Source organism: Phoenix dactylifera, chromosome 2 (assembly GCF_051530095.1).
Source record: "Phoenix dactylifera cultivar Ajwa chromosome 2, Ajwa_hap1_PhDact_Kaust_v1.1, whole genome shotgun sequence".
NCBI classification, from domain to species: Eukaryota; Viridiplantae; Streptophyta; class Magnoliopsida; order Arecales; family Arecaceae; genus Phoenix; species Phoenix dactylifera.
Window position 1 is genome coordinate 13,564,278 of NC_143191.1, and position 20,640 is coordinate 13,584,917.

General features: G+C 38.9%; 2 protein-coding genes across 2 annotated transcripts; both read left to right on the top strand.

Annotated features, from left to right (window-relative positions):
- Nucleotides 1-16: 16 nt before the first annotated feature.
- LOC108511610 (biotin synthase, mitochondrial) lies at nucleotides 17-12,615 on the top strand. The gene is given in 6 exon segments (XM_089928748.1): nucleotides 17-603; nucleotides 9,287-9,313; nucleotides 9,315-9,379; nucleotides 9,381-9,465; nucleotides 10,856-10,968; nucleotides 11,124-12,615. Coding segments are annotated over 6 exon segments (507 nt in total). The 5' UTR covers nucleotides 17-408; the 3' UTR covers nucleotides 11,146-12,615.
- A 3,637-nt stretch (nucleotides 12,616-16,252) lies between these two features.
- On the top strand, nucleotides 16,253-19,368 carry GLC (HXXXD-type acyl-transferase family protein). Its single transcript, XM_039119312.3, has 2 exons — nucleotides 16,253-16,890; nucleotides 18,270-19,368. The coding sequence occupies exons 1-2, from the start codon at nucleotides 16,429-16,431 to the stop codon at nucleotides 19,170-19,172; spliced, it is 1,365 nt and encodes a 454-aa protein (XP_038975240.3). The 5' UTR covers nucleotides 16,253-16,428; the 3' UTR covers nucleotides 19,173-19,368.
- Nucleotides 19,369-20,640: the final 1,272 nt, after the last annotated feature.

A 20,640-nucleotide genomic window follows, 5' to 3' on the forward strand; every position in this document is an offset into this window, starting at 1 on the left:
CTACATCTTTGCATAATAAACGCTCCCTGTTACTTGTTGATTTAGTAACAAGAGATATGTGTAACCAAAATCAAGGGCGTTTATATCAAAATATTTCATGTGTGATGGAGACTAGAATCCAAGATCATACTCGCGCATTCCAAAAATAACGTAAAACATTCATGTGTTATGGATCTATAATATAAACAATTGAAACCGGGAATCCTATCAATACTATAGAATATAATATATAAAAGTTTTGAATGCTTCTAAAAAGCTCTCTGTGTTGGAAAGTGATGCGGTGCGCAGCAGCTGGCGAGTTGGAGCAGGCCAAAACGCTGCCTGTCGCCCGCCACCGGAGACGTCGCCGGTTTGGTCTCTTCGTCTGGCTTTTGTCACTCTCCTTACCTTCTTCCTCTAAATGCGACGATGCTTCTCATCCGGTCTCTTCCGTTCTCGCGCCGCCGCCCTCCGGCGGCGTATACCTCCTCTTCCTTTTCCACCACCTCCGCCGCCGCCGTGGCGGCGGAACGAATGATCCGGGAAGGGCCGAGGAACGATTGGTCCGGAGAGATGATCAAATCCATCTACGACTCTCCCCTCCTCGATCTCCTCTTCCTCCGCGTAAGCCTTCTTGCTTCCCTTAAACTCCTCCTCCCTCATATGGTTATAACCGTGTTATTACTTTCACGTTTTGTCTTCTCAGTGTTCGAAATTATAAGGCGAATTGATTCAAATGGGCATGGATTTCTGTTATTGTATTAGAAACCGGCGATATAAGTGAAATTGTCTCATAGAAATATAAAAGGAATGCTACCTTAAAACATGTTGTCTTAGTTGTGGGTATTGTAGTCCATGATGCTTACTGAAGTGGTAAGATATATGTAGGAATTTGATTAGCAAAAAGGAAAAGAAATACAACATGCTGAACAACTTCAACTCCAAAGTTTTGTATCTTTGAATGATTTCACGCAATACTAACCATGCTGAAGTGGTGTCTTATGTATCTGATCATACCGGATCTATGTTATGGGATTCTACAAGAAGTGGTAAGATATATATAGGATTTTTATTAACAAAAAGGAAAAGAAATACAACATGCTGAACAACATCAACTCCAAAGATTTGTATCTTTGAATGATTTCACCCAACATTAACCATGCTGAAGTGGTGTCTTATGTATCTGATCATACCGGATCTACGTTATGGGATTCTACTAGATATCTTCCTTGTCCATTGTTTAATATTTTGCTTGCTGATTCTCATGGATGTATTTACACTCATATGGTTTAATCTATCCATTTTACCACAAAAAAAAAAAGATTTTTTTTTTTTCACTCAATACTAGCTGATCATTGGCCCTACTTATTACAACATTCTTGTCATTCAGTAGGTGAAGAGACGGCAATATCTAGCAAAACTTGTCCATGTCGTGTTTGATATTAAAACTTGAAAGCAAACTGTTTATCTAGTTTTCTGGCGAAACTTAAATTAAATATCATTTAACCATATCCTTTTCTTTTCCTTTTAAGCAACAAAGCTCATCTAAAAGAAAATGCTGTCACTGAAGGTACACTCTCCAAGAACGCTCAGACAAATAAGAGAATGCCATTGCCATTCTCAGATTCCTCCAAACTTAAGAGCCATGTGTTGAAAAAACTGTTTTGCTTCCTTCATTCCAGACCTTTCCCTAAACTGCACTGGGATTTGTGTTCGCGAAGTTAGTGTTTAAATGATCAATGTTGGATTGCAAGAAATAAACCCAGTTATAATGGCTCTCTTAAAAGATCAGCAAAGTTGGTCTAGATCTAGAAGCCATGACCGTCCATGTATGATAAGAGAGAAATGAATAAGAAATTTCATCATTAATCCTTTGAGGTGCTGGTAACATTTCTCATCGACTTCAGTCCCTCTGTTGGAAAGTGTTAGATTATGGAATCTTCCCTTGCATGAAATATTCTTGAAGGCTAGAACTTTTAGAGTAATCTTGTAACGACCAAATTCCTTCCTACAAAAGCACTTTCATCATCCAAAAATCATGAGCCGAATTAGAAGCTTGCAAAAAGGAAATGTAAGCCATAATGCTGTTTAGCATCCTACCTCCAAAGACTTGCACTAAATTTACCACTGTCAATATTGACTACATCTAGCATCGATGATTTCATTTTTAATTGGTTTTTTTGTGTACACACCCTCCTCAATATTAGAATTTATGTGAATACCCTCCCAAAATTAATATTTGCATGCATACCCTCATCAAACACTTATTTTGTACATATGCCCATCTTTTCTTTTTGCGTATGTACCCATGCCATCTTCTTTTAAGAAGTTAGCGGTTTAAAATTGAAATAACGAAAATACCCTTAACGGATAAACATGTAAAAGAAACATTTATAAGAGTATACATGCAAATAGCAATTTTGGATGGTATTTATGCAATTTTATATATTTAGAAGGGTACACACATAAAAAAAAATCTTGAATTTTTGCATAAATATCCTTCTACATATTGGAATTTGCATGAATACCCTCCAAATTGATATTTATGTGTATACCATCATAAAACACTATTTTTGTATGAATACTTTTGACATAGCAATTCAACAAATGTGATTAGCCAAAATTATATTTATTTAAATTAAAAAAATAATTAAAATTTTGAAAGTATTTTTTTTTTTTGAAGCTATAATAGGTTAACAGGTCTTACTGAAAACTAAAATCTCTACCTTCTTTGAAAAAAATTTCGATCTCTTCCGACCCTCTCTTTCACTCATCCATTTGAAATCAAAAATATTTCCTTGACTCCCTTCTCCACCATAGACAACCCTTTATTGTATCCTTTTTTACATGAAGATGGTCATGTCCTGCCTTTAGTTTTATGAATTATTTTAAAAAAAAAGTGTTGTGAGAGATCTACAACATTTATCTTTTAGTGTATGAGATTTGCAGTGTTTATCTTTTAGAGCTGAAAATTTTTTTATGTGCAGACTGGTGGCTGATTTAAAATTGTTGTGGCAAGATGGGCTCTATACACTAGACCTTTTCTTCTTGTAGAAAATTGAAACTCCAAAAGAAAGTGACTTAAGGTATACAATGTAAAAGATGGCCTTTTACCTCATGGTCGCGGAGGTTGTTAATAAGTATGAAGGGTTCGAAGTTCTTCAATAATTTTGGTTGGGGATGATTGATGTTGTTCTTCCACCCACGAGCATACCTGTAGCAAAAAAGCATGACCATTGCAATCTATCATGTATCTTTAAGAGATTCTAATCCCTTTCTATATTCTAATACATGGTCTCATATATGCGTCTATAACAATAAATATTACAAGTTATGTTTCGATGAAATAAGATATTGTAGTTGTTACAAATGAAGAAGAATATAAAGTAGAATAATCCCATGATTAGTGAAAAAAGTTTTATAACTCTTTTTATTATCTAATTGTTGAATCAATCTTTTTCTTAAGCAATATTTTTATGGAAATCATTGAGGAGCAGATACTAGACAAATCTGAGTGTTAAAACAGGTTGAAATAGAAAAAATTAAAATTAATTTTTTTTGCATATAAACTCTTCTAAATATGTGAAATTGCATAAATACTCTCGCGAAGTGTTATTTGCATATATACCTTTATAATTTTTTTTTTTTTGCAATCTACCTATTAAGGGCATTTCAGTTAATTATAATTTTAAACTGCTAATTTCTTGACGGCATTAGATAGTATAGGCACTTATGCAAGAAAAAAGAAAAAAGAAGGGTACACATGCAAAAAAAGATTTTATAAGAATATAAATGCAAATATCAATTTTGGAAGGGTATTCATGCAAATTTTAATATTTAGCAGAATATATATGCCAAAAACCCTTTTTAATTATCCAATTTCTGGTTAGAAAAGTTCTCTTGAAAATAGGTTTGGAAATGCAACCAATCTTCCAAAACTAATCTCTAGCATAGGCAAAAGGATGTTAGGCAAGGAAGAAAAGCCTAAGGAACAAGAAAACCAAGGTGGCATCCATATGAAATACATAAGCCAATACCTTACTTCATCCAATCATCTATGCTGCCTTTTTTAATCTTTTAGCCCACAAGAAAACAGTTTGACTCTAATAGGTCCTGTTCAGATTTTGATTGTAATATTAGTATTTTTTAATGCGATTTGTCTCTAGTGTCTGCTCTTTTTTTATTTTGGTACAAATGACTGCTCTTTTTTGCTACGGTACGGGAACAACTTATAGTTCTTATCCTCCTAAGCCATCCTTGATCTCTATCTGAAAAAATTCTCAAAAAATTGTACCTTCACGTCAGATTTCCTTCATCCACTTGAATCCATCCTTGATTCCATGAATCTCCTCTCTCATGTCTTAAGAAGTCAAGTGAAATCTTAATTTACCTTCTTATAATTCTCTTTCCTTCTAGCAGGCAGCTTGTCTTTCACAAATTAGTTCTCACACTATTCTGAGTCTCATTCCAATAGCCAATTTCTTAGCGAACTCCAGATGCTTCTGGTGCCTTCTTAAGTTTAAATAGCTTAGAATATTGCAGGCAATAATTTAACATGATGAGCATGTGTTTTCCACTACTTTCAGTTAACTTAGGCCAAAGAAATAGACAACAAGAGTACATTAATCCCAGTCAATTACAGGATTTTCTAAGGCTGGTCCAAGTGAACCTATTACTAGAAGTGGGGGATTTTGCTAGTTGGGTTGTCCTCACAAACTTAGAAAAGTCAGCCATACTTTTGTTTGTCAAGCTTTGCTCTTACACTTCAAAAGAGAATAGAATGGATTGTGTTGGGCTCACCTCTTGCATGCTAAGCATCATTTCACCACTATGGCACTATCTACCATTCAGCTTCTCCCACAACTGGGCCTATTATAGAAGCCAATAGTTCCATCCTTTAGACGTGAAATCCTGAAAATACTTGGGGTATTGATACCTCTGAAACCTCCAGATCTTTTATCTACTCCCCTCATAACATAGGCTCCTTTTACTAAGCTTTCAAATACCGACTGCAAATAAAATTCCACATTTTAAGCCTTTTCTGAGCTAACTGTATTCAACTTCTCCATTACCACCAATCTTTTGTCTGCCCTCTACTTCATCCCAGAGGCCAATACTCTTTAATCTGTACAATTCAAACAGTGATCTTCATCGAACCATTAAGAGACTTCCCCTTGAACAAATTGTTCCAATACTCAACAAAGTGCTCCTGCCAATTCCACAAAAATCTTAAGATTAAATATTTCTCTGTCCCTAATATAGTGATCCTTTGTTTTGGACCTACGCATTTCACATGGTGCTTAGTCACCAAGGATCACAAGCAATATCTTAGCCTGTTAACGAAGCTTAGTCTCTTTAGTTTCTCTATAAATAATCCTTAACTTTTCCCCAACATCTAGAATTTGGCCATTGACTTAGTAAAACCCATTCATAGGGTATCTTTTTCTAATCTTAAGCTAGAGGAGCTAGTTTGCTCAAATCTACACCCATTCTGAATTTTCCTAATCCTGAACATAATATTTTATGTTAAATGCCAAAGGCATCTCGTTGATTCTATTTGTATTGTATATAACCATCCTCACATGCACCAGCACCCCAGACCTTTGACACTGCAAGCTGAGCAGCAATCTCTCGCTCCACCAACATGTACGTCCTTGGCACAATCTAAAGATCCAGTCCCCTCAACATTTGGACTTCACCTCAAGTCAGTCTACTTTCAATTATGCATTCCTGTTTGTTTTTGCGGGTTGGAATTTGTAAAACACTATTCTTTGATCTAAAAGTTGGTTGCCGCTATTGCATTGCAAAGACAAGTGGGCTCAAGCTCTGTGTTCTGCACTTGCATGCTGATGTGCTGGGTAATTTGGTCTTATTGGCTAAATCGGGAGTGTCTGGGAGATGGGGAGAGAGGAGCATAACCATCATGAAGATTAGAACTTCAAAACATCTAGGTAGTATTCATTAAAAATGACATTACCCAATTATGGATCTGGCAATCCAAGTCCTAGAAGGGGCGGACTAGGGATAGTCCTAATCTTTGGTGTTTTTTTTTTCTTTTGACGCAAAGTGGCTACCCTAGGTTTTGATCTTGTGCCATTGTATTTGTTAGCCCAAGCTTTTACCGCAGCAACAAGAAATGCCCCCTTTAGGAAGTATTCGTTTATAACAATGATTTATGATATGTAATAATAAGAATATATTGATTTGGTTGTGAATTTAGGAACCGTTTGGAACCCTGCTGTTAAAGTTGCAATGCAACTTAAGTTGCAATTTGTTGACTTACAAGGAGGCTCGGATCATTTGTTTGCAGAAGTGTTTTGGGAAAAGAAAGCCATCGTTGACAAATAATTTGTTGAACAACTTGCAAGCGGACATCAAGTTGGAGCAGTGGATGTACATGGAGATGAGGGTGTTCTAGATGAAGAGGTCAATGTCAAAGCTATTGGTGGAGAGAGCTTGAGTGTGGATCTAGGCACCTATGGGGAGGGTTGGATGGCGATGTAGGCCTTGAGGAGGGTGGAGAAGGTGAAGGAGAGAGGTGAGGGGGTTGGTGGTGGCATAGGAGGAGATGGTGGAGGGGAGGAGGGTGGCATGGTGAAGTTTGATGTGGAGGAGGCGATCATGGGCTTCTTGAAGATAATGGGGGCTGGTGGTGGTAACTAGGATGGTGGCAAGAGGGGACTTGAGAGTGGGGCATGGGAGAAGAGGGGGAGGAAAGGAGGAGAGGTTTGTTGTCTTGAAGTTCGAGATGGAGGAGGCAGCCATAGGCCTTCCATAGGTGGCGTCATCAAAGACATCGATAGTGAGAACAACGTCAAGGAGGGACTCTAGAGGTAGGGGTGGGGGCAGAGGAGAAGAGAAGGATGATGAAAGCCTGCTTAGCAAGGTTCGCTGTTTTGGTATCGGACCCCATACCGGTGCCACATTAGCATTATATTGGTACAGTATGGTGCGGACTTTTTTCGGTATACCAAGTGTTGGTATGCCACCAGTATCGAATATCGGTACGCCATCCATACTGAGTGCCGGTATCGAACCGATACGGTACGGTGCATCTCTTATCGTCTAGTTCAGGCCGGTACGGCGAACCATGCTGCTTAGTAAAGATCGAGGTGGAGCAGATGGCCGTGGGCCTCCTATTGGTGGTGGGGGTTGGCGACAACAAAGACGGACTCGGGAGTGGAAAGGTGGGGAAGAGAGGAAGGGAAGGACGAAGAGGAGAGTTTTTTAATTGAGATATTTACTTGAGCCGTTGCAACTCATCCTATGGTCATTTCAACAATAAGTCCTATGACAATATAGTCCTAAGTTGCATTCCAATAAGTAACTCAACTTATTATGCAATTTGAATTGCGGGCATCCAAACAAGCGGACCTACCCACATTTGCTACTTGAGCTATATGCGGCTCCACTTATAAGACTCCAAACATCCTCTTAGAAATTTTAGATTGATGTGAAGGTAGTGCTCAGGGTATTATGCCATACCGGCCAGTACGGGCCGGTACGAACAGGTCCGGGCAGGGACCGGTACCGAATCAGCATGGAATTTGGTACCATAAGTTTTTTATTAAAAAATCGGTCGGTACGACTATCGTACCGGTACGGAACCGGTACGGACTGATACGGAACCGGTACGTACCGGTCCGAATCGCCACTGGTACGCTGATCGGAACCGGTACGGCGGACCTTGGTAGTGCTAGTATCAAAGTTTGTCGAACCGATATCGAGACTCGTACCGGTTCGAACCGAACCGGAAGTGTTGTTCACGAACCGGCACACCCTAATTTATATTTTTTTGTAGTTCTCTCTTTTTAAACTTTTTTATAAATTTAAGCGTAATTTGATAATTTTTTGTTGTTTTCTTGATGTTTTTTAAAGCCGATTCCATGCTACGGCACCTGCTGTGGCAATGATTGCAATAGCCCCATAGCGGGGCCTCGGATCTAGTGCGAACCGACTAGTTAGCACCGAATCTGAGTTGAACAGGATAGAACCGTCCAGTTTCGTTCGGTTTCGGCCGGTTCCGGCCACATCCAATCAGGTTGCAGCCACTAGGGGGCGGAACCATTTTTCATTGGAGAACCGACCCCGTCAGAGACCGGGTTGGCTCGGTTCGGGCGGAACCGGCCGGTTCGGCTCGGTTCAGCAATCCTTGGCTAGTATAATGGAGAACACTGCCATTCTTCAATTATGTCAATAGATCTATTAAGTGTTGGAACTAAACATTGATTGACATGAGAGAAGTAGAATACTGAATATATGTAGATGTCTCTATCTTAGTCACTATCAATTTCACTTTTTTTTTTAAGTGTATTACATTTTAACTAGTAGGAAATGCAATATATGGAGTCATTACTTGAGTGATCGAAAGAAAGGGGACACATCAATACATGGTTTTTGCAGACTTGGAGGAATACTTAAAATAGCACCAGAAGAAATGTTCTAGTTGTTGTTGTTGTCATGAAAGGTGTATTCATACCTTAAAAGACATTCATTTTTCCTTCTTTTTTTTTTGTCGAGAAATATTATGGGTCTGCCATTTTGTGTGTTTGAAACTTGGAGCTGTTCCCAGCGAATGAGCTGCAGAGAGAGGTGCAATAAGTCTTGTAGGCACCTCAAAAAGTATATTTGTGAGCACATGTATATAGTAGAGGCTATAAGTGGAAGAAGTAACAGGTTGTGGTTGGGTAAGTGAGATTCCAGATGTTGGCCTGCCCTAAGTTCAACTTTGAGCATGTTTTGACACATAAGTTGTATGTGAATTCTTGAAGACATCTGAAGGTGCCTTCTTGGTGTTTTTACAAGAATAAGGTTATATGTGAATTTGGAAGTATGAAGGAAAATTTTAGAGGACATGGGCCAAATATCCAGCAATGGTAAAGTGAGATATGGTAAATTTTAGAGGGATAGAGATAAAATTGAATATGGGGAAGAGATACCTTATTGAAATCATCATAGTCATCTTGGGTCAACTATATAGGAAAATGGAGAGAGTCACTGATTGATCTAACTGAACTGAAACAGGGTAGATTATAAGGATCAGGCACTTCTGTTGTATTGTGTATTGTGTGATTCCCACTTGCAATAAAGACTTGGTAAAAATTTTATATGACATCGTGAAGGTCAACAGTCTTTTATGGACCTTTGTTTGCATCAAAAGCTTTGTACCATATTTCATCTCTGTTCTTTATGTTTTTCTTGTTAATTTTTGGTTATAATCTTCGTGAATTTTATATAGTATCAAGTAAACTACTGATATTCTACTTACATGCTCTCATTTTTGTATGTATTGCGTGGACTCTTTTAGGCTCAAGTCCATAGGCATGTTCGCAAGTTTCAGGGAGTGTACGCAGTGTTCTCTTGTTTCCATAAAGACTGGTGGGTGTGGTGAAGATTGTACAGTGTCCACAATCCTTGAGGTGTGACACTGGATTGAAAGCTCAAAAGCTGATGAACAAGGATGCTGTCCTGCAGGCAGCAAAGAAGGTAACATCTATAATCATCATTATTATTATTCATGGGAAAGCTACTTATACTAAAATAATAATCATCATTATTATTTTTTTAAAAAGTTAGGGAACTATACCTAACTATGCTAATCTGTTATTTGCATCAAATATATAAAGACTGTATGCATTTTGTGTTACTGCATTATAAATTTTTTCCAGCTTCCTTGTGATCAGATGTTAGCTGAAAAGATGTTTCTGAAATGCATGTAATAACCCATGAGGAATGGCTATCATCGTTTTGTCGTATTTTTCTTCCACTTCTTGTAACTACTATAATGTGACTGCTATTACAATGTGAAGTTCTGAACTATGATCTTGTTTCTGCCCACCAATATGTATATACTTCTTTCTTATTGTTGAGTGAAAGCCTGGATCTTGAATGTTGGGACTAGATCAAAGAATGGAGGATGATGAACAAAGTGTTAGGCTATCTGAGAGTAATCTTCTGCAGGATTTTGTTTTAATCTGTGTATCTTAACCATGTTCAGGTCTGTTGCAGTGAAAATATAGTTTTGTTAAATGAAGAGCAGTCCATGACTGTTTCTTGAGTCCTTGGTCACTGAAATAAAATAGTGCTCCTCACAAAATGCTTAAGAAGGTAAACACAGAGGAGATTCATTACTTTTTACGAATGAAGTTATTCAAGGATAGCTAACAGGAAAGACAAGGGTCTCAACCACCTTAAACGAATGTTTGGCTAATCAATGTCATGAAGCTATTGTGAGATGTAGTAGTCTGAAGGGTTGAAATTTGTGGATTCTGAAGGAGCACTTCAACTACTTGAACTTAAGATATATCCAACCCGTGGAATTTTGTGAGATGGTTAGCTATTGTTGACAGTCCTTGGAAATTATTGACCTATATTTTCATTCAGGTTAAGGGCCCATCTAGTTTGGTTTAAGTGCTGGGTGGGAACCTGCTTTGCTGCAGTGGCTTTGGCTCCCTCTGGGCTGAAGCCACCTAGGGCCGTTTCTCCCAAACTGTCGCCATTGCAAGAACCAACTTCAACTTCACTTGGGCCAACAAACACCTGAGGTGGGCTCCTGCTGGGCCAAACTCAGTTCAGATGCCCAGTTACAGGCAACCAAATAGGCCCTAAGCCAGATGAAGCCTTTTGGCATAGAGAAGAGCACGCATTCTTGTTTAGCTTCTACATAATATGGTTACCTTCTTAGTCTTTTACATCGTATTGTATGCTAGCTTGATCTTTCTGAACTGGTATTTTTTGCATCCAAAATGGCATTCCCTTGGATTTCATATATATAATAAACTATTACATCCAAGTAAAAGTGAAGTTCTAACCCTTCCATAGGAATATGCAAAATAATGTGACTTAATTTTGATTTTTTCTATTTTTAATTCGTTAGTCCTTGGCTAAAGAGGCTGGCAGCACACATTTTTGCATGGGTGCTTCATGGAGAGATATAGTAGGAAGGAAGACAAATTTCAACCAGATCCTTGAATATGTCGAGGAAATAAGGTATTCTAAACATTCACGCTAAACCCTTTTAAATTTGTAAGGCTGAGGCTACAGTTGAAGCTAAACAGTTAATATTTCAAAGCTTTGGTGTACCAATAAAAAAAGATCTAAATTTTGCAGTTACTTCGATTAATTATTATATGACATCATTGCAGTTCTCTTGGGGGATCCATGTAGTTGTTGACAAAAGCGCTTGGATTGTATGCCAATCCAAATGCATAATCAAGGTTTTAAGTTTCCTTTTTGACCTGAGAACTCTTTATATAGTAGATATTTTAAATTTTTCATAGATATATCTCTTCTTTGTGAGCGAAGTTATGCAGTTCTTTTCATTTATCAGAGGCATTATATGACTTGGAAAAGCAGAAGAGGGCTGTGTCTCTCTTTTGCGTATGCTGGCCACCCTTCCTACATACCCTGAAAGTGTTCCCATCAATTCTCTGGTTGCTGTCGAGGGCATACCTCTTCAAGGTCAGAAGGTGATAAAATTATCTACCTATGTGAGTGATATTTCAATTGTGAAGTTCCTTAATAACATTTTCTCTATTTATGGATATTGTTGGTGCTATCTCAGTCATAAATTCATTGACATATTGAACTATGTACTCCATGACTGCCTGATATATATCCAACTGCACCAAATTCATCATGCATTTCTTCCTATGTTCTTAAACTGATGCTAAATTCAACCACTACCTGCCTTTTCAATTTTGACCAAGTCCATCTCAGATCCCCAGTATCTTGTATGCAAGTAAACTTTTACTTCCTACACCATGATCGGTCAAGTTGAATCCAGATTCCAGATACTATTCCATTGGTAGATAAAATACTATGCTGAGACTCGAAACAACATATTTTGATATGATATACTTTCATCAGTGATATTTCATATCTTTTCATGAATCAATGAAACCACTGGCTATTTTTCCTATAAGAAGGATAATTTTACTCATCATAATAATGTATATAAAGGCCATTTCTATAGCTAGGACAAAAATTGACTCGAAAATTAAGCTGGCTTTCACCTAAGGCATGAGATGCTTTTGCGAGGCTTTTTGTTTGATATCTACTAACTATTACTCTTCATCATGTGGAGATATTGGAGATGATTCAGATGATCGCAGCTGCTCGTATCATGATGCCAGAGGCAATGGTGAGGCTATCAGCTGGCCGAGTACGATTCTCCATGCCTGAGCAAGTACTATGCTTCCTTGCTGGTGCCAATTCTCTCCACACAGGAGACGTTATTGACAATGCTCAACAATGACTTTGATGCGGACCAAATGATGTTCAAAATCCTCGGTTTGATCCCTAAAGCTCCTAGTTTTTCAGAAGAAATGGCAGCACCGGAACTGGCGAGATGTGATGAACCATCTCCAGTATAGGTTGAAGCGACTAACTTCCAAGAGGGTATTGATATCCAGTATTTTGTTGGGCACATCCTGTTGTACATTAAGTTAAACCAGGAAATAAATTCTGATTTATTACTAAAGTTCTACCTCTTTTCTTTGCATTGTTCCAGTCTCTTGGCACTCTTCTCCTTTCTTTGTCCTGAAGTGTGTAATTAAAGTACTCGGAGATGGTGAATTGTTGATGTGAGGTCTTGCAGCATGCTGGCAGCTGAATGTTGCAATTTGTAGATAACAATCTGACTACAGATTCTTGTTTGGACCAGACTGGATGTTGATACCTGCATGCATTTGCATTCTTATTTTCTGAGAACACACAATGTCCTGAAGGGAGACTGTTGGGATTCCCTCATAATTAAGGGCAGCCATGGGTAAGGTACTGTGGCTCAAAAACTTCCAACTACTTACCATACAAACCTTTACGAAGAGAGAGATGGCAAAATTTCTGATGAGAAACATGATGGAAACTGAAAAGTGATGATTGTCACCTAAAGTCTTCCCTCAACTTAAATGTAGTCCACCAACCATGCATGAGAATAGTGCCAGACCACGACATGTGGGAACTAGTTGGCCATCGGTAGGTCTTTCTTCTAAACCAGCCACTGAGCTGGAAAGGCAACACTTTAGTCTACCGTAGCTGAGAAACATCAATGAGTGGCTCTAAATATTTTCAGTTGATGAAATCTTCTCACCTCTGTCCTTCGTCGCCTTGATGAGATTTGAGGTTGGTGTACTAGGTGGTGGTTGTGGTTTCACCCATCAGCATAAATATAGCCTTGTAGGGGAGAAATTGTATCCTACCCCTGCGTGCACCATGCACGCCGATAATCATGCTCATTTTTGTAATAGTGCATTGAGAAGAGCATTTGATGAATGAGAGCCATAACAATGAGGAGAGAAATTGTATCCTACCCCGCGTGCACCATATGGCTGTGCAGGCCGATAATCATAGCTACTCGTTCTTGTAGCAGCGCACCGAGAAGAGGACTTGATCAATGGGACCCATAACAACGAGCGGCTATGATAGGCAGTGTAAGATATAATTTCTCCTTCTAGTGTCACCATGTATATTGGTCCAATGACAATACTTCTTGAAACTAAAAGAAAAATTCTCAGTCAATATTCTTTCCTGGACCAATAGGTTCAGTCGATCTTCTCATCTTCTTGAGTGGGTGTGACTTTGGGTCCTGATTGTAATCGAAAGTGAATCTATTAACTGTTCCCGGTAGAAATGGAGGCTTTGAGGCTCGATGACCCTGCGATGGTGTCATCGGCCATAGCATCAATTTTGTTCTAAACCAATTCAATGAACTTAAATATCCGATAAACATTAAAATAGCAACTAGCATTTGAGCACTCATGGTTCATCCTATTTTACATTGATGGTAGCTTGATTTATGAAGATATGAAGTGGTCCGATGCTAAACTTAGTGAGAGGTCACTATCAAATTTGTTGCTTGAAAGATACAAATAACTGCTCTTTGATATGATTAATTATAATGGGAAGTTTCTAGTGGTTGCACATTTTTGCCTGACAATTTGAGATTCTTTAGTTGAGTTTGATCGAGGTGCATTTCCAAATATTTGGATCTAGATAATTATAATATAAGTTTTTCTTCCTCTCTCTCCCCCCTCTCTCTTTTACTACTGAAAAAAATAAAAATCAATCATATAATAGTTTCATGATCTTCCTTTTTTTTTTTTCTGAGCAAAATGACGAAAAATTCCTCTCATCTCCTTGAGAGGGTGTGACTTTGGGTCCTGATTGTAGTTGAAAGTGGATCTATTGATTGTCCCTAGTAGAAATGCAGGCTTTTAGGCTCGATGACATGGTGTCACCGATCATAATTGGCAAGTATCAATTTTGTTCCAAACCAATTCAGTGAACTTAAAATCCAATAAACATTAAAAAAAGCAGCTTGCAATTGAGTACTTATGGTTCATCCTATTTTACATTGGTGGTAGCTTGATTTATGAAGATATGAAGTGGTCCAAAGCTAAACTAGTGAGCAGTCACCATCAAATTTGTTGCTTGAAAAATACAAATAACTGGTCTTTGATATGATCAATTAAAGGGGGGAGTTTCCAGTAGTTGCACATTTTTGTCTAACAATTTGAAATTCTTTAGTTGAGTTTGAGGTGCATTTCTAAATACTTGGATCTGGATAATTATAATATAAGTTTTCCCCCCTCCCCCCTCTCTTTTTCTATATATATAAAAAAATCAATCATATAGTAGTTTCATGATCTACACTTTTTTTTTCCTTTTTTTTTTTTTGAACAAAATGGCAGAAAATTCCACCGCACATGTTATTAGAAATAAAATGAGTACAAAAAGAAGAGATAAAAATAAAACAAAAAAATAACTAAGGATAAAGAGAGAGAAGGCGATGGATTCTAACTAGGCTACTGCTTTCATTCCTTTGCTGTTCATTGGTACAAAGATCTAGCTGGCTTTGAAGTACTTACCTTTTTTTTTTGTCATATTTAGATAGCATTATTATGATCATGAAAACATTCATAATCTACCATCATCCTAAAGTTCGGTTTAAATTGTAAGCCAACCAATTATCTAACAACCGGTTAATTTGTTTTCAAAGGTGCTACCACAAACAAGCTAAACTTAAGTTTGTAACTAGCTGCTTCGCCAGTGATGAGGAGAAATATGTCCTATAGCTCTCTCCTCTAAGGGTTTACTTGGCTATTCCTATGGAATTGAATTAAAAATCATGTAGGATTTATAGATTAGGCCGTCTATTTAAGCATAGTCTGCTGCATCAACCAAATTTCATTTAACCTAAATTCTGTGGGAAGGAAAAAAAAAAACCTTCATAAGTTCTTTTCTTTTTCTTTCTGCAACTCCAAGATTAGGATTTAAGCTGGGTTTGGACAAGCTCTTAGAAAATGTAATCCAGAAGGGCCGAAAATTTTTTTTAGTCCAATCACATAGGAATATCTAAATAAGCCCTAAATTTTTTTTTGCCCTCAAGGTCTGTTTGAGAAATCCAGCAGAATTGGGCTGAATTTTCTATAGAAATCGTGCCTGTTCGGCTGCTCAGCCCATTTTCTTCTAAAATCTTATCCTAGTTTTGGCCTAAATCTCATATGTGGGCATGTTGGACTGCACGATTAAAAAAAAATAAATCTATGGAGATGTTATTTTTTCTTTCCATAGAATTTGAGTTAGAAAAAAAATAGGTTGATACAGATCTTATTTAAATAAATTATGTAATTAATAACCCTACAGAGAATCCATCTCAATCCTGCTGGATTTTCTAGACAAGCCCATTCATTCTATTACTCTAGCAAGAATTTCCGCATAGAGGTATCACATTACAATATTACAGGGTCACATGATCTATGTTGGTACAACAAAGTTAGTTGCTGTGCTTGGCTAAGAAAACTGTACAAGATCTAGACTTTGGTACAAGACGGGTCTAGATGGGCCACAATAAAAGCAATGCCGACCTAAAGTTTCCAAATTCGATTCTATTCAGACCGGCCTTATCCCATGACCCAAAGCATCCATGTACCAGCTGGGTGGTGGTAATTTCCTGTGGGCAGATCGCAGAAATCTCATTCAAGAACGCATTAATTCAATATTGCTACAAATATTAATCATCTAAAACCCTAAGATTGCAAGTTAGATCTACCTCTCTAAATGTTCTTCAAATCAGATAGCATCCCAGAACCTACGCAGCTACCATCACAAGATCTAAGACGTTACATCAAACTTTAATTGAATTGGTTGTCACAAGACCTTCGTGTGATCTCATGCCTTTTTCTTCTTCTTCTTTTTGTCTTTTGGGTTCTCCTCCCTACTTATTTTGCACCTGCATGACCCTTATATAATACCGTCAAGTTTCCTACTTCCTAGCTCACACATAGTAGAAGGATGCGAGCCTTACCCCAAGGACTTCGTGTGATCTCATACCTTTTTCTTCTTCTTCTTTTTGTCTTTTGGGTTCTCCTCCCTACTTATTTTGCACCTACATGACCCTTATATAATACCGTCAAGTTTCCTACTTCCTAGCTCACACATAGTAGAAGGATGCGAGCCTTACCCCAAGGACGAAGCCTCCTCCAAGACCTCAAGGTCACCATCCTAAGCTCCACCACTCTCTATCCATCAGAAAAAACTGAGAGGAGGTCCATGTTCCTCTCAAACATAGACCAGGTACTCAATTTCGACGTCGAAACCGTTCACTTCTTCGCCGCAAACCTCGAGTTCCCCTCGACGGCGGTTGTCGAGAGGCTTTCGCCGGCGCTGGAGAAAGTACTCGTACCATATGATTTCCTGGCGGGGAGGCTGAAGGTGGAACCTGGAGATGATGGTCGGCTGATCATAGACTGCAATGCTGCTGGTGTGGAGCTGGTGGTGGCCTCCAGTGAGCTCAAGCTGGAGGAGGTTGGAGATTTGGAGTGCCCAAACTCGGCATTCCGGCAGCTGGTAGCAAAGAATATTCCAGATAACGGGTTGGCTCTTGAGGACCGGCTTCTTTGTTCTTTTCAGGTATTTGAACAAGAAACATATGTTCTACCAAGAAAACAAGAAACATATATATATATATATATATATATGTCACGTATGGTAGTATGAAGAGCTTGTTTAAATAAACTAAAGCACTTACAAGTTGGCTATCCTCTTCTAGTGACCTACGTGACATCATAATTGCTCGCACCAAGGCTTCCATGTCTTTTCTAAAACAACCTATCACTTTTGTTAATGTTGTACAAAAACTGCAATTAATAGTCGAACAGCATTATAATATTGTCAAACATCTAATACCAAGTGATAATGCTGTCTTCTATCAAGACTTGGCATGCAGAGAAATTTATATATAGGTTAGCGTTTCTTTACGTCCCTAATTACTTTTTGCATGGGCATACATCTTGGTACAATAGTAGCATTGCTTCATCTAAATATTACAGATTCAAAAAAAGAAAAAAAAAATATTTTAAATATATCTAGAATTGATTATATAAGCCCATCGATCCCTTGTAAAAGGGTTGAGAACATAAACCTCAAAATCTATGATAGCTAGACACTCCTCTCTCTTTTTATTCTTTGCCAATGTAGTCACCTTTAAGTGAACCAAATGCATTATTAGGGTGAAAATGAGCACTTGGGTGCTATCCTACCTTGTAGATATCTTGTATACTATTTAATGGCCTATCGAACTAGTATACAAGGTCTCCTGCTTGAAGGAAGAACTTGAGACAAAATTGTTAGACAGGCAGCACATAATGTCTCTCTCACATTAAAGGAGGGGTTAGGCGTATCCGAGGCTGGTTCCACCCTAATAATAATTATAGCTGCCACTTTTTACCATCAAATTTTCGGTTGGATCGGGTCCACCGACCACCGTTGAGTTGGTGGACCAGTCTAACGACAAACCAACATATATAAAATATGCATGTATTGCTATATTTTTCTTATTTTTTTATCTATATTTGTGAGTGTTGGTTTGACTGGTCCCTCGGGGTGGTGGATTATCGATCTAGTCCAACCAATAATCTCTTCGCATATTTCGTGCTGTTTTTATAAATCTTCTGCAAGTTGGGCTCATACCATTGGCCAAAAATATCTATGTGAAATTATTGTCTTGTCATTTAATTAGGTAAGAATAAGACCTAGCTTTTTTTTTTTTTTGCTACAATAAGGCCTAGCTTTGAACAGCCAATTTTATTTTGTGTGTGTGTGTGTGTGTGTGTGTGTGTGTGTGTGTGTGTGTGTGTGTGTGAGAGAGAGTGAGAGAGAGAGAGAGAGAGAGAGAGAGAGAGAGAGAGTTAAAAAAAAATGTTTTTGTAAATATTTTTTGTCACAATGCAAAATATAAATATTAGAAAAAAATATTTATGCTTATTTGGCAAGCTTGAAAAATTCTGCAGGTAACCTCGTTCAAATGCGGTGGCTTCGCGCTGGGCATCTGCAACAACCACATCACCTTCGACGGCCTCAGCTTCCAGACCTTCCTTCAAAACCTCGCCGCCGTCGCATCCAACCGGCCCTTAGCCACCACCCCCTGCAACGACCGCCGCCTCCTCGCCGCTCGCTCTCCGCCACAAGTCTCATTCCCCCACCCTGAGCTCATCACCCTCCAATCCATCCCCCACCCCAACCAACACCCACCCTCCACCCTCCTCGACTCCCTCTCCAGCTACCTCCACTCCCACCTCTTCCACCTCAGCCCCGACGACATCTCCGCTCTCAAAGACAAAGCGAAAACCTCCCCTCCCCCCGCCGCGTCCAGCTTCAACGTCGCCGCCGCCCACCTCTGGCGGTGCAAGGCCCTCGCATCAAGCACGCGCAGTTCAAACAAGTTGTCGACCGTCCTCTACGCGGTCGACCTCCGGTCGAGGCTGAAGCCGCCACTCCCACGCTCGTACGCCGGCAATGCGGTGCTGAGCGCGTACGCGACTGCGGCATGCAGTGAGCTCGAGGCGGGGCCATTCGCTCGGATCGTCGAGTTGGTCTACAAAGGGGCGGAGAGGATGACCGACGAGTATGCTCGCTCGGTCATCGACTGGGGCCAGCTAAACCAGGGTTTCCCCAGGGGGGACGTCGTCGTGTCGTCGTGGCTGAGGCTAGGGTTCGGCGAGGTGGAGTACCCTTGGGGGAGGCCTAAGCATAGTTTCCCCGTGGGTAATCCCCAGTGGGACATCATCCTGCTGTTTCCTGCTAGTGGAAAGGAGGGCAAGGGGATGAATGCACTGGTTCCGCTTCCTACTGAAGATGTGGAGAAGTTCAGAAGCCTCTTCTATAAGTTTTTAGCTAGAGATGTGGTTAATTAGAAGCTAAATAAGTTTTCTAAGTGCTATAGGTTGAGCTGTTAGATTATAAGCAAGAGTGCAGCTGGTGTGTTTTTATTTTCTCTTGGGTATCAGCTGGTGAGTACGTTCTTGGTTTGATGCTTGTGTGCATGTGGATTTGTCTAATACGTAGTTCTCTATAGTTTTTGTTACATTAATGGATTAGTGGACTAAAATATATCTTACGTACTTGCAGGTTTTAGTTATATTTTTCATTTGATGATGTAAAATACCATTCAAGCTTGATTTGGGCTACAACGGTGGCACATCTGACTCCAGACCAAGCTCATCCGGTTTAAAGGCATATTTAGTTGTATGTAACTAGGCATCTGACAAATTCAGGTGATCAGTCCAACGAAATCTGATTCGACTGAGCTGAATTTGTAGACTGGATTGCAGAACATTGAAAGCACAAAAGATCGATATTCTCATTGATAATTCAGAATTCTAATCATTTTAAAATGTCTTGAATTTCATCCAATTATTATACCTTCAGAAGATTTGACCCAGGCTTGAAAATACCAATATCCAAAAATCGTGAGCCTAAAGATTTAAGAAAGGATGACAAAGGGTTTGGGACACTTGATTTTTGAATGTACGTACAACACTGTCTCGCGGAGCCCTTCTTTTAGAAGATTTCTTAACAAACCTAAGCCCTCTAATTTTCCATGATAAAATCAGCATTGAAGCCTGATTGCAACAAGAAGGGCATGCTATCGCAGATCTGATATACCAAAAACATTTCTCATGTAAAATCGTATAACACATAGAGTGGAAATTAAGACATTAAATCCGAACAACAGAAAAATAAGGTCCATGACTCCAATAAATGCATTGGTAATACCACCAGCAAGAGATCCCAAGGATCCTGAAGCAACAAATAGATATCAAAGCTACAACTACTAACAACATTGATGACAAGATTGAGATTCGAGAAGCAGACCAACAACAAAATAGATAACAATTCGAAGGGAACTCCACAAAGCTAAGATTTCAAGCTGTGGCTTCATCCAACATCTTTTCAAGTCTACCATTTCCTTCCATTACTAGAGCCCTATCTTTCTCCAGACAACAGTAGTTGATAAACAACAATGCAAAAGAAAAGAACAAATCACATAATCTTATACAAAGTTGACCTAAGCTTATTCAAAGATTAAGCAGTGTAATCAAAGCTGACCTACAGAACAAATAAATAAAAGAACAAAGTTTGATGCGTACAGCAAAAGATTTCATCTCAGTTTGAATTAATGTCAGGCACTGTTTGATTTATGTTTGTTCGACATCCATAACGAGTATACACACAGCATATATGCCACAACAATGAAACATAATGAACATTTAGGGACTATTTGAACTATGAAGCAGCGAGTACTATTTTCACATAAAATTACCCTCACAGAGCCTGTGGATTTTGATTGAAGAAAAGTTTATTGATCATGCAGAGTTTCAC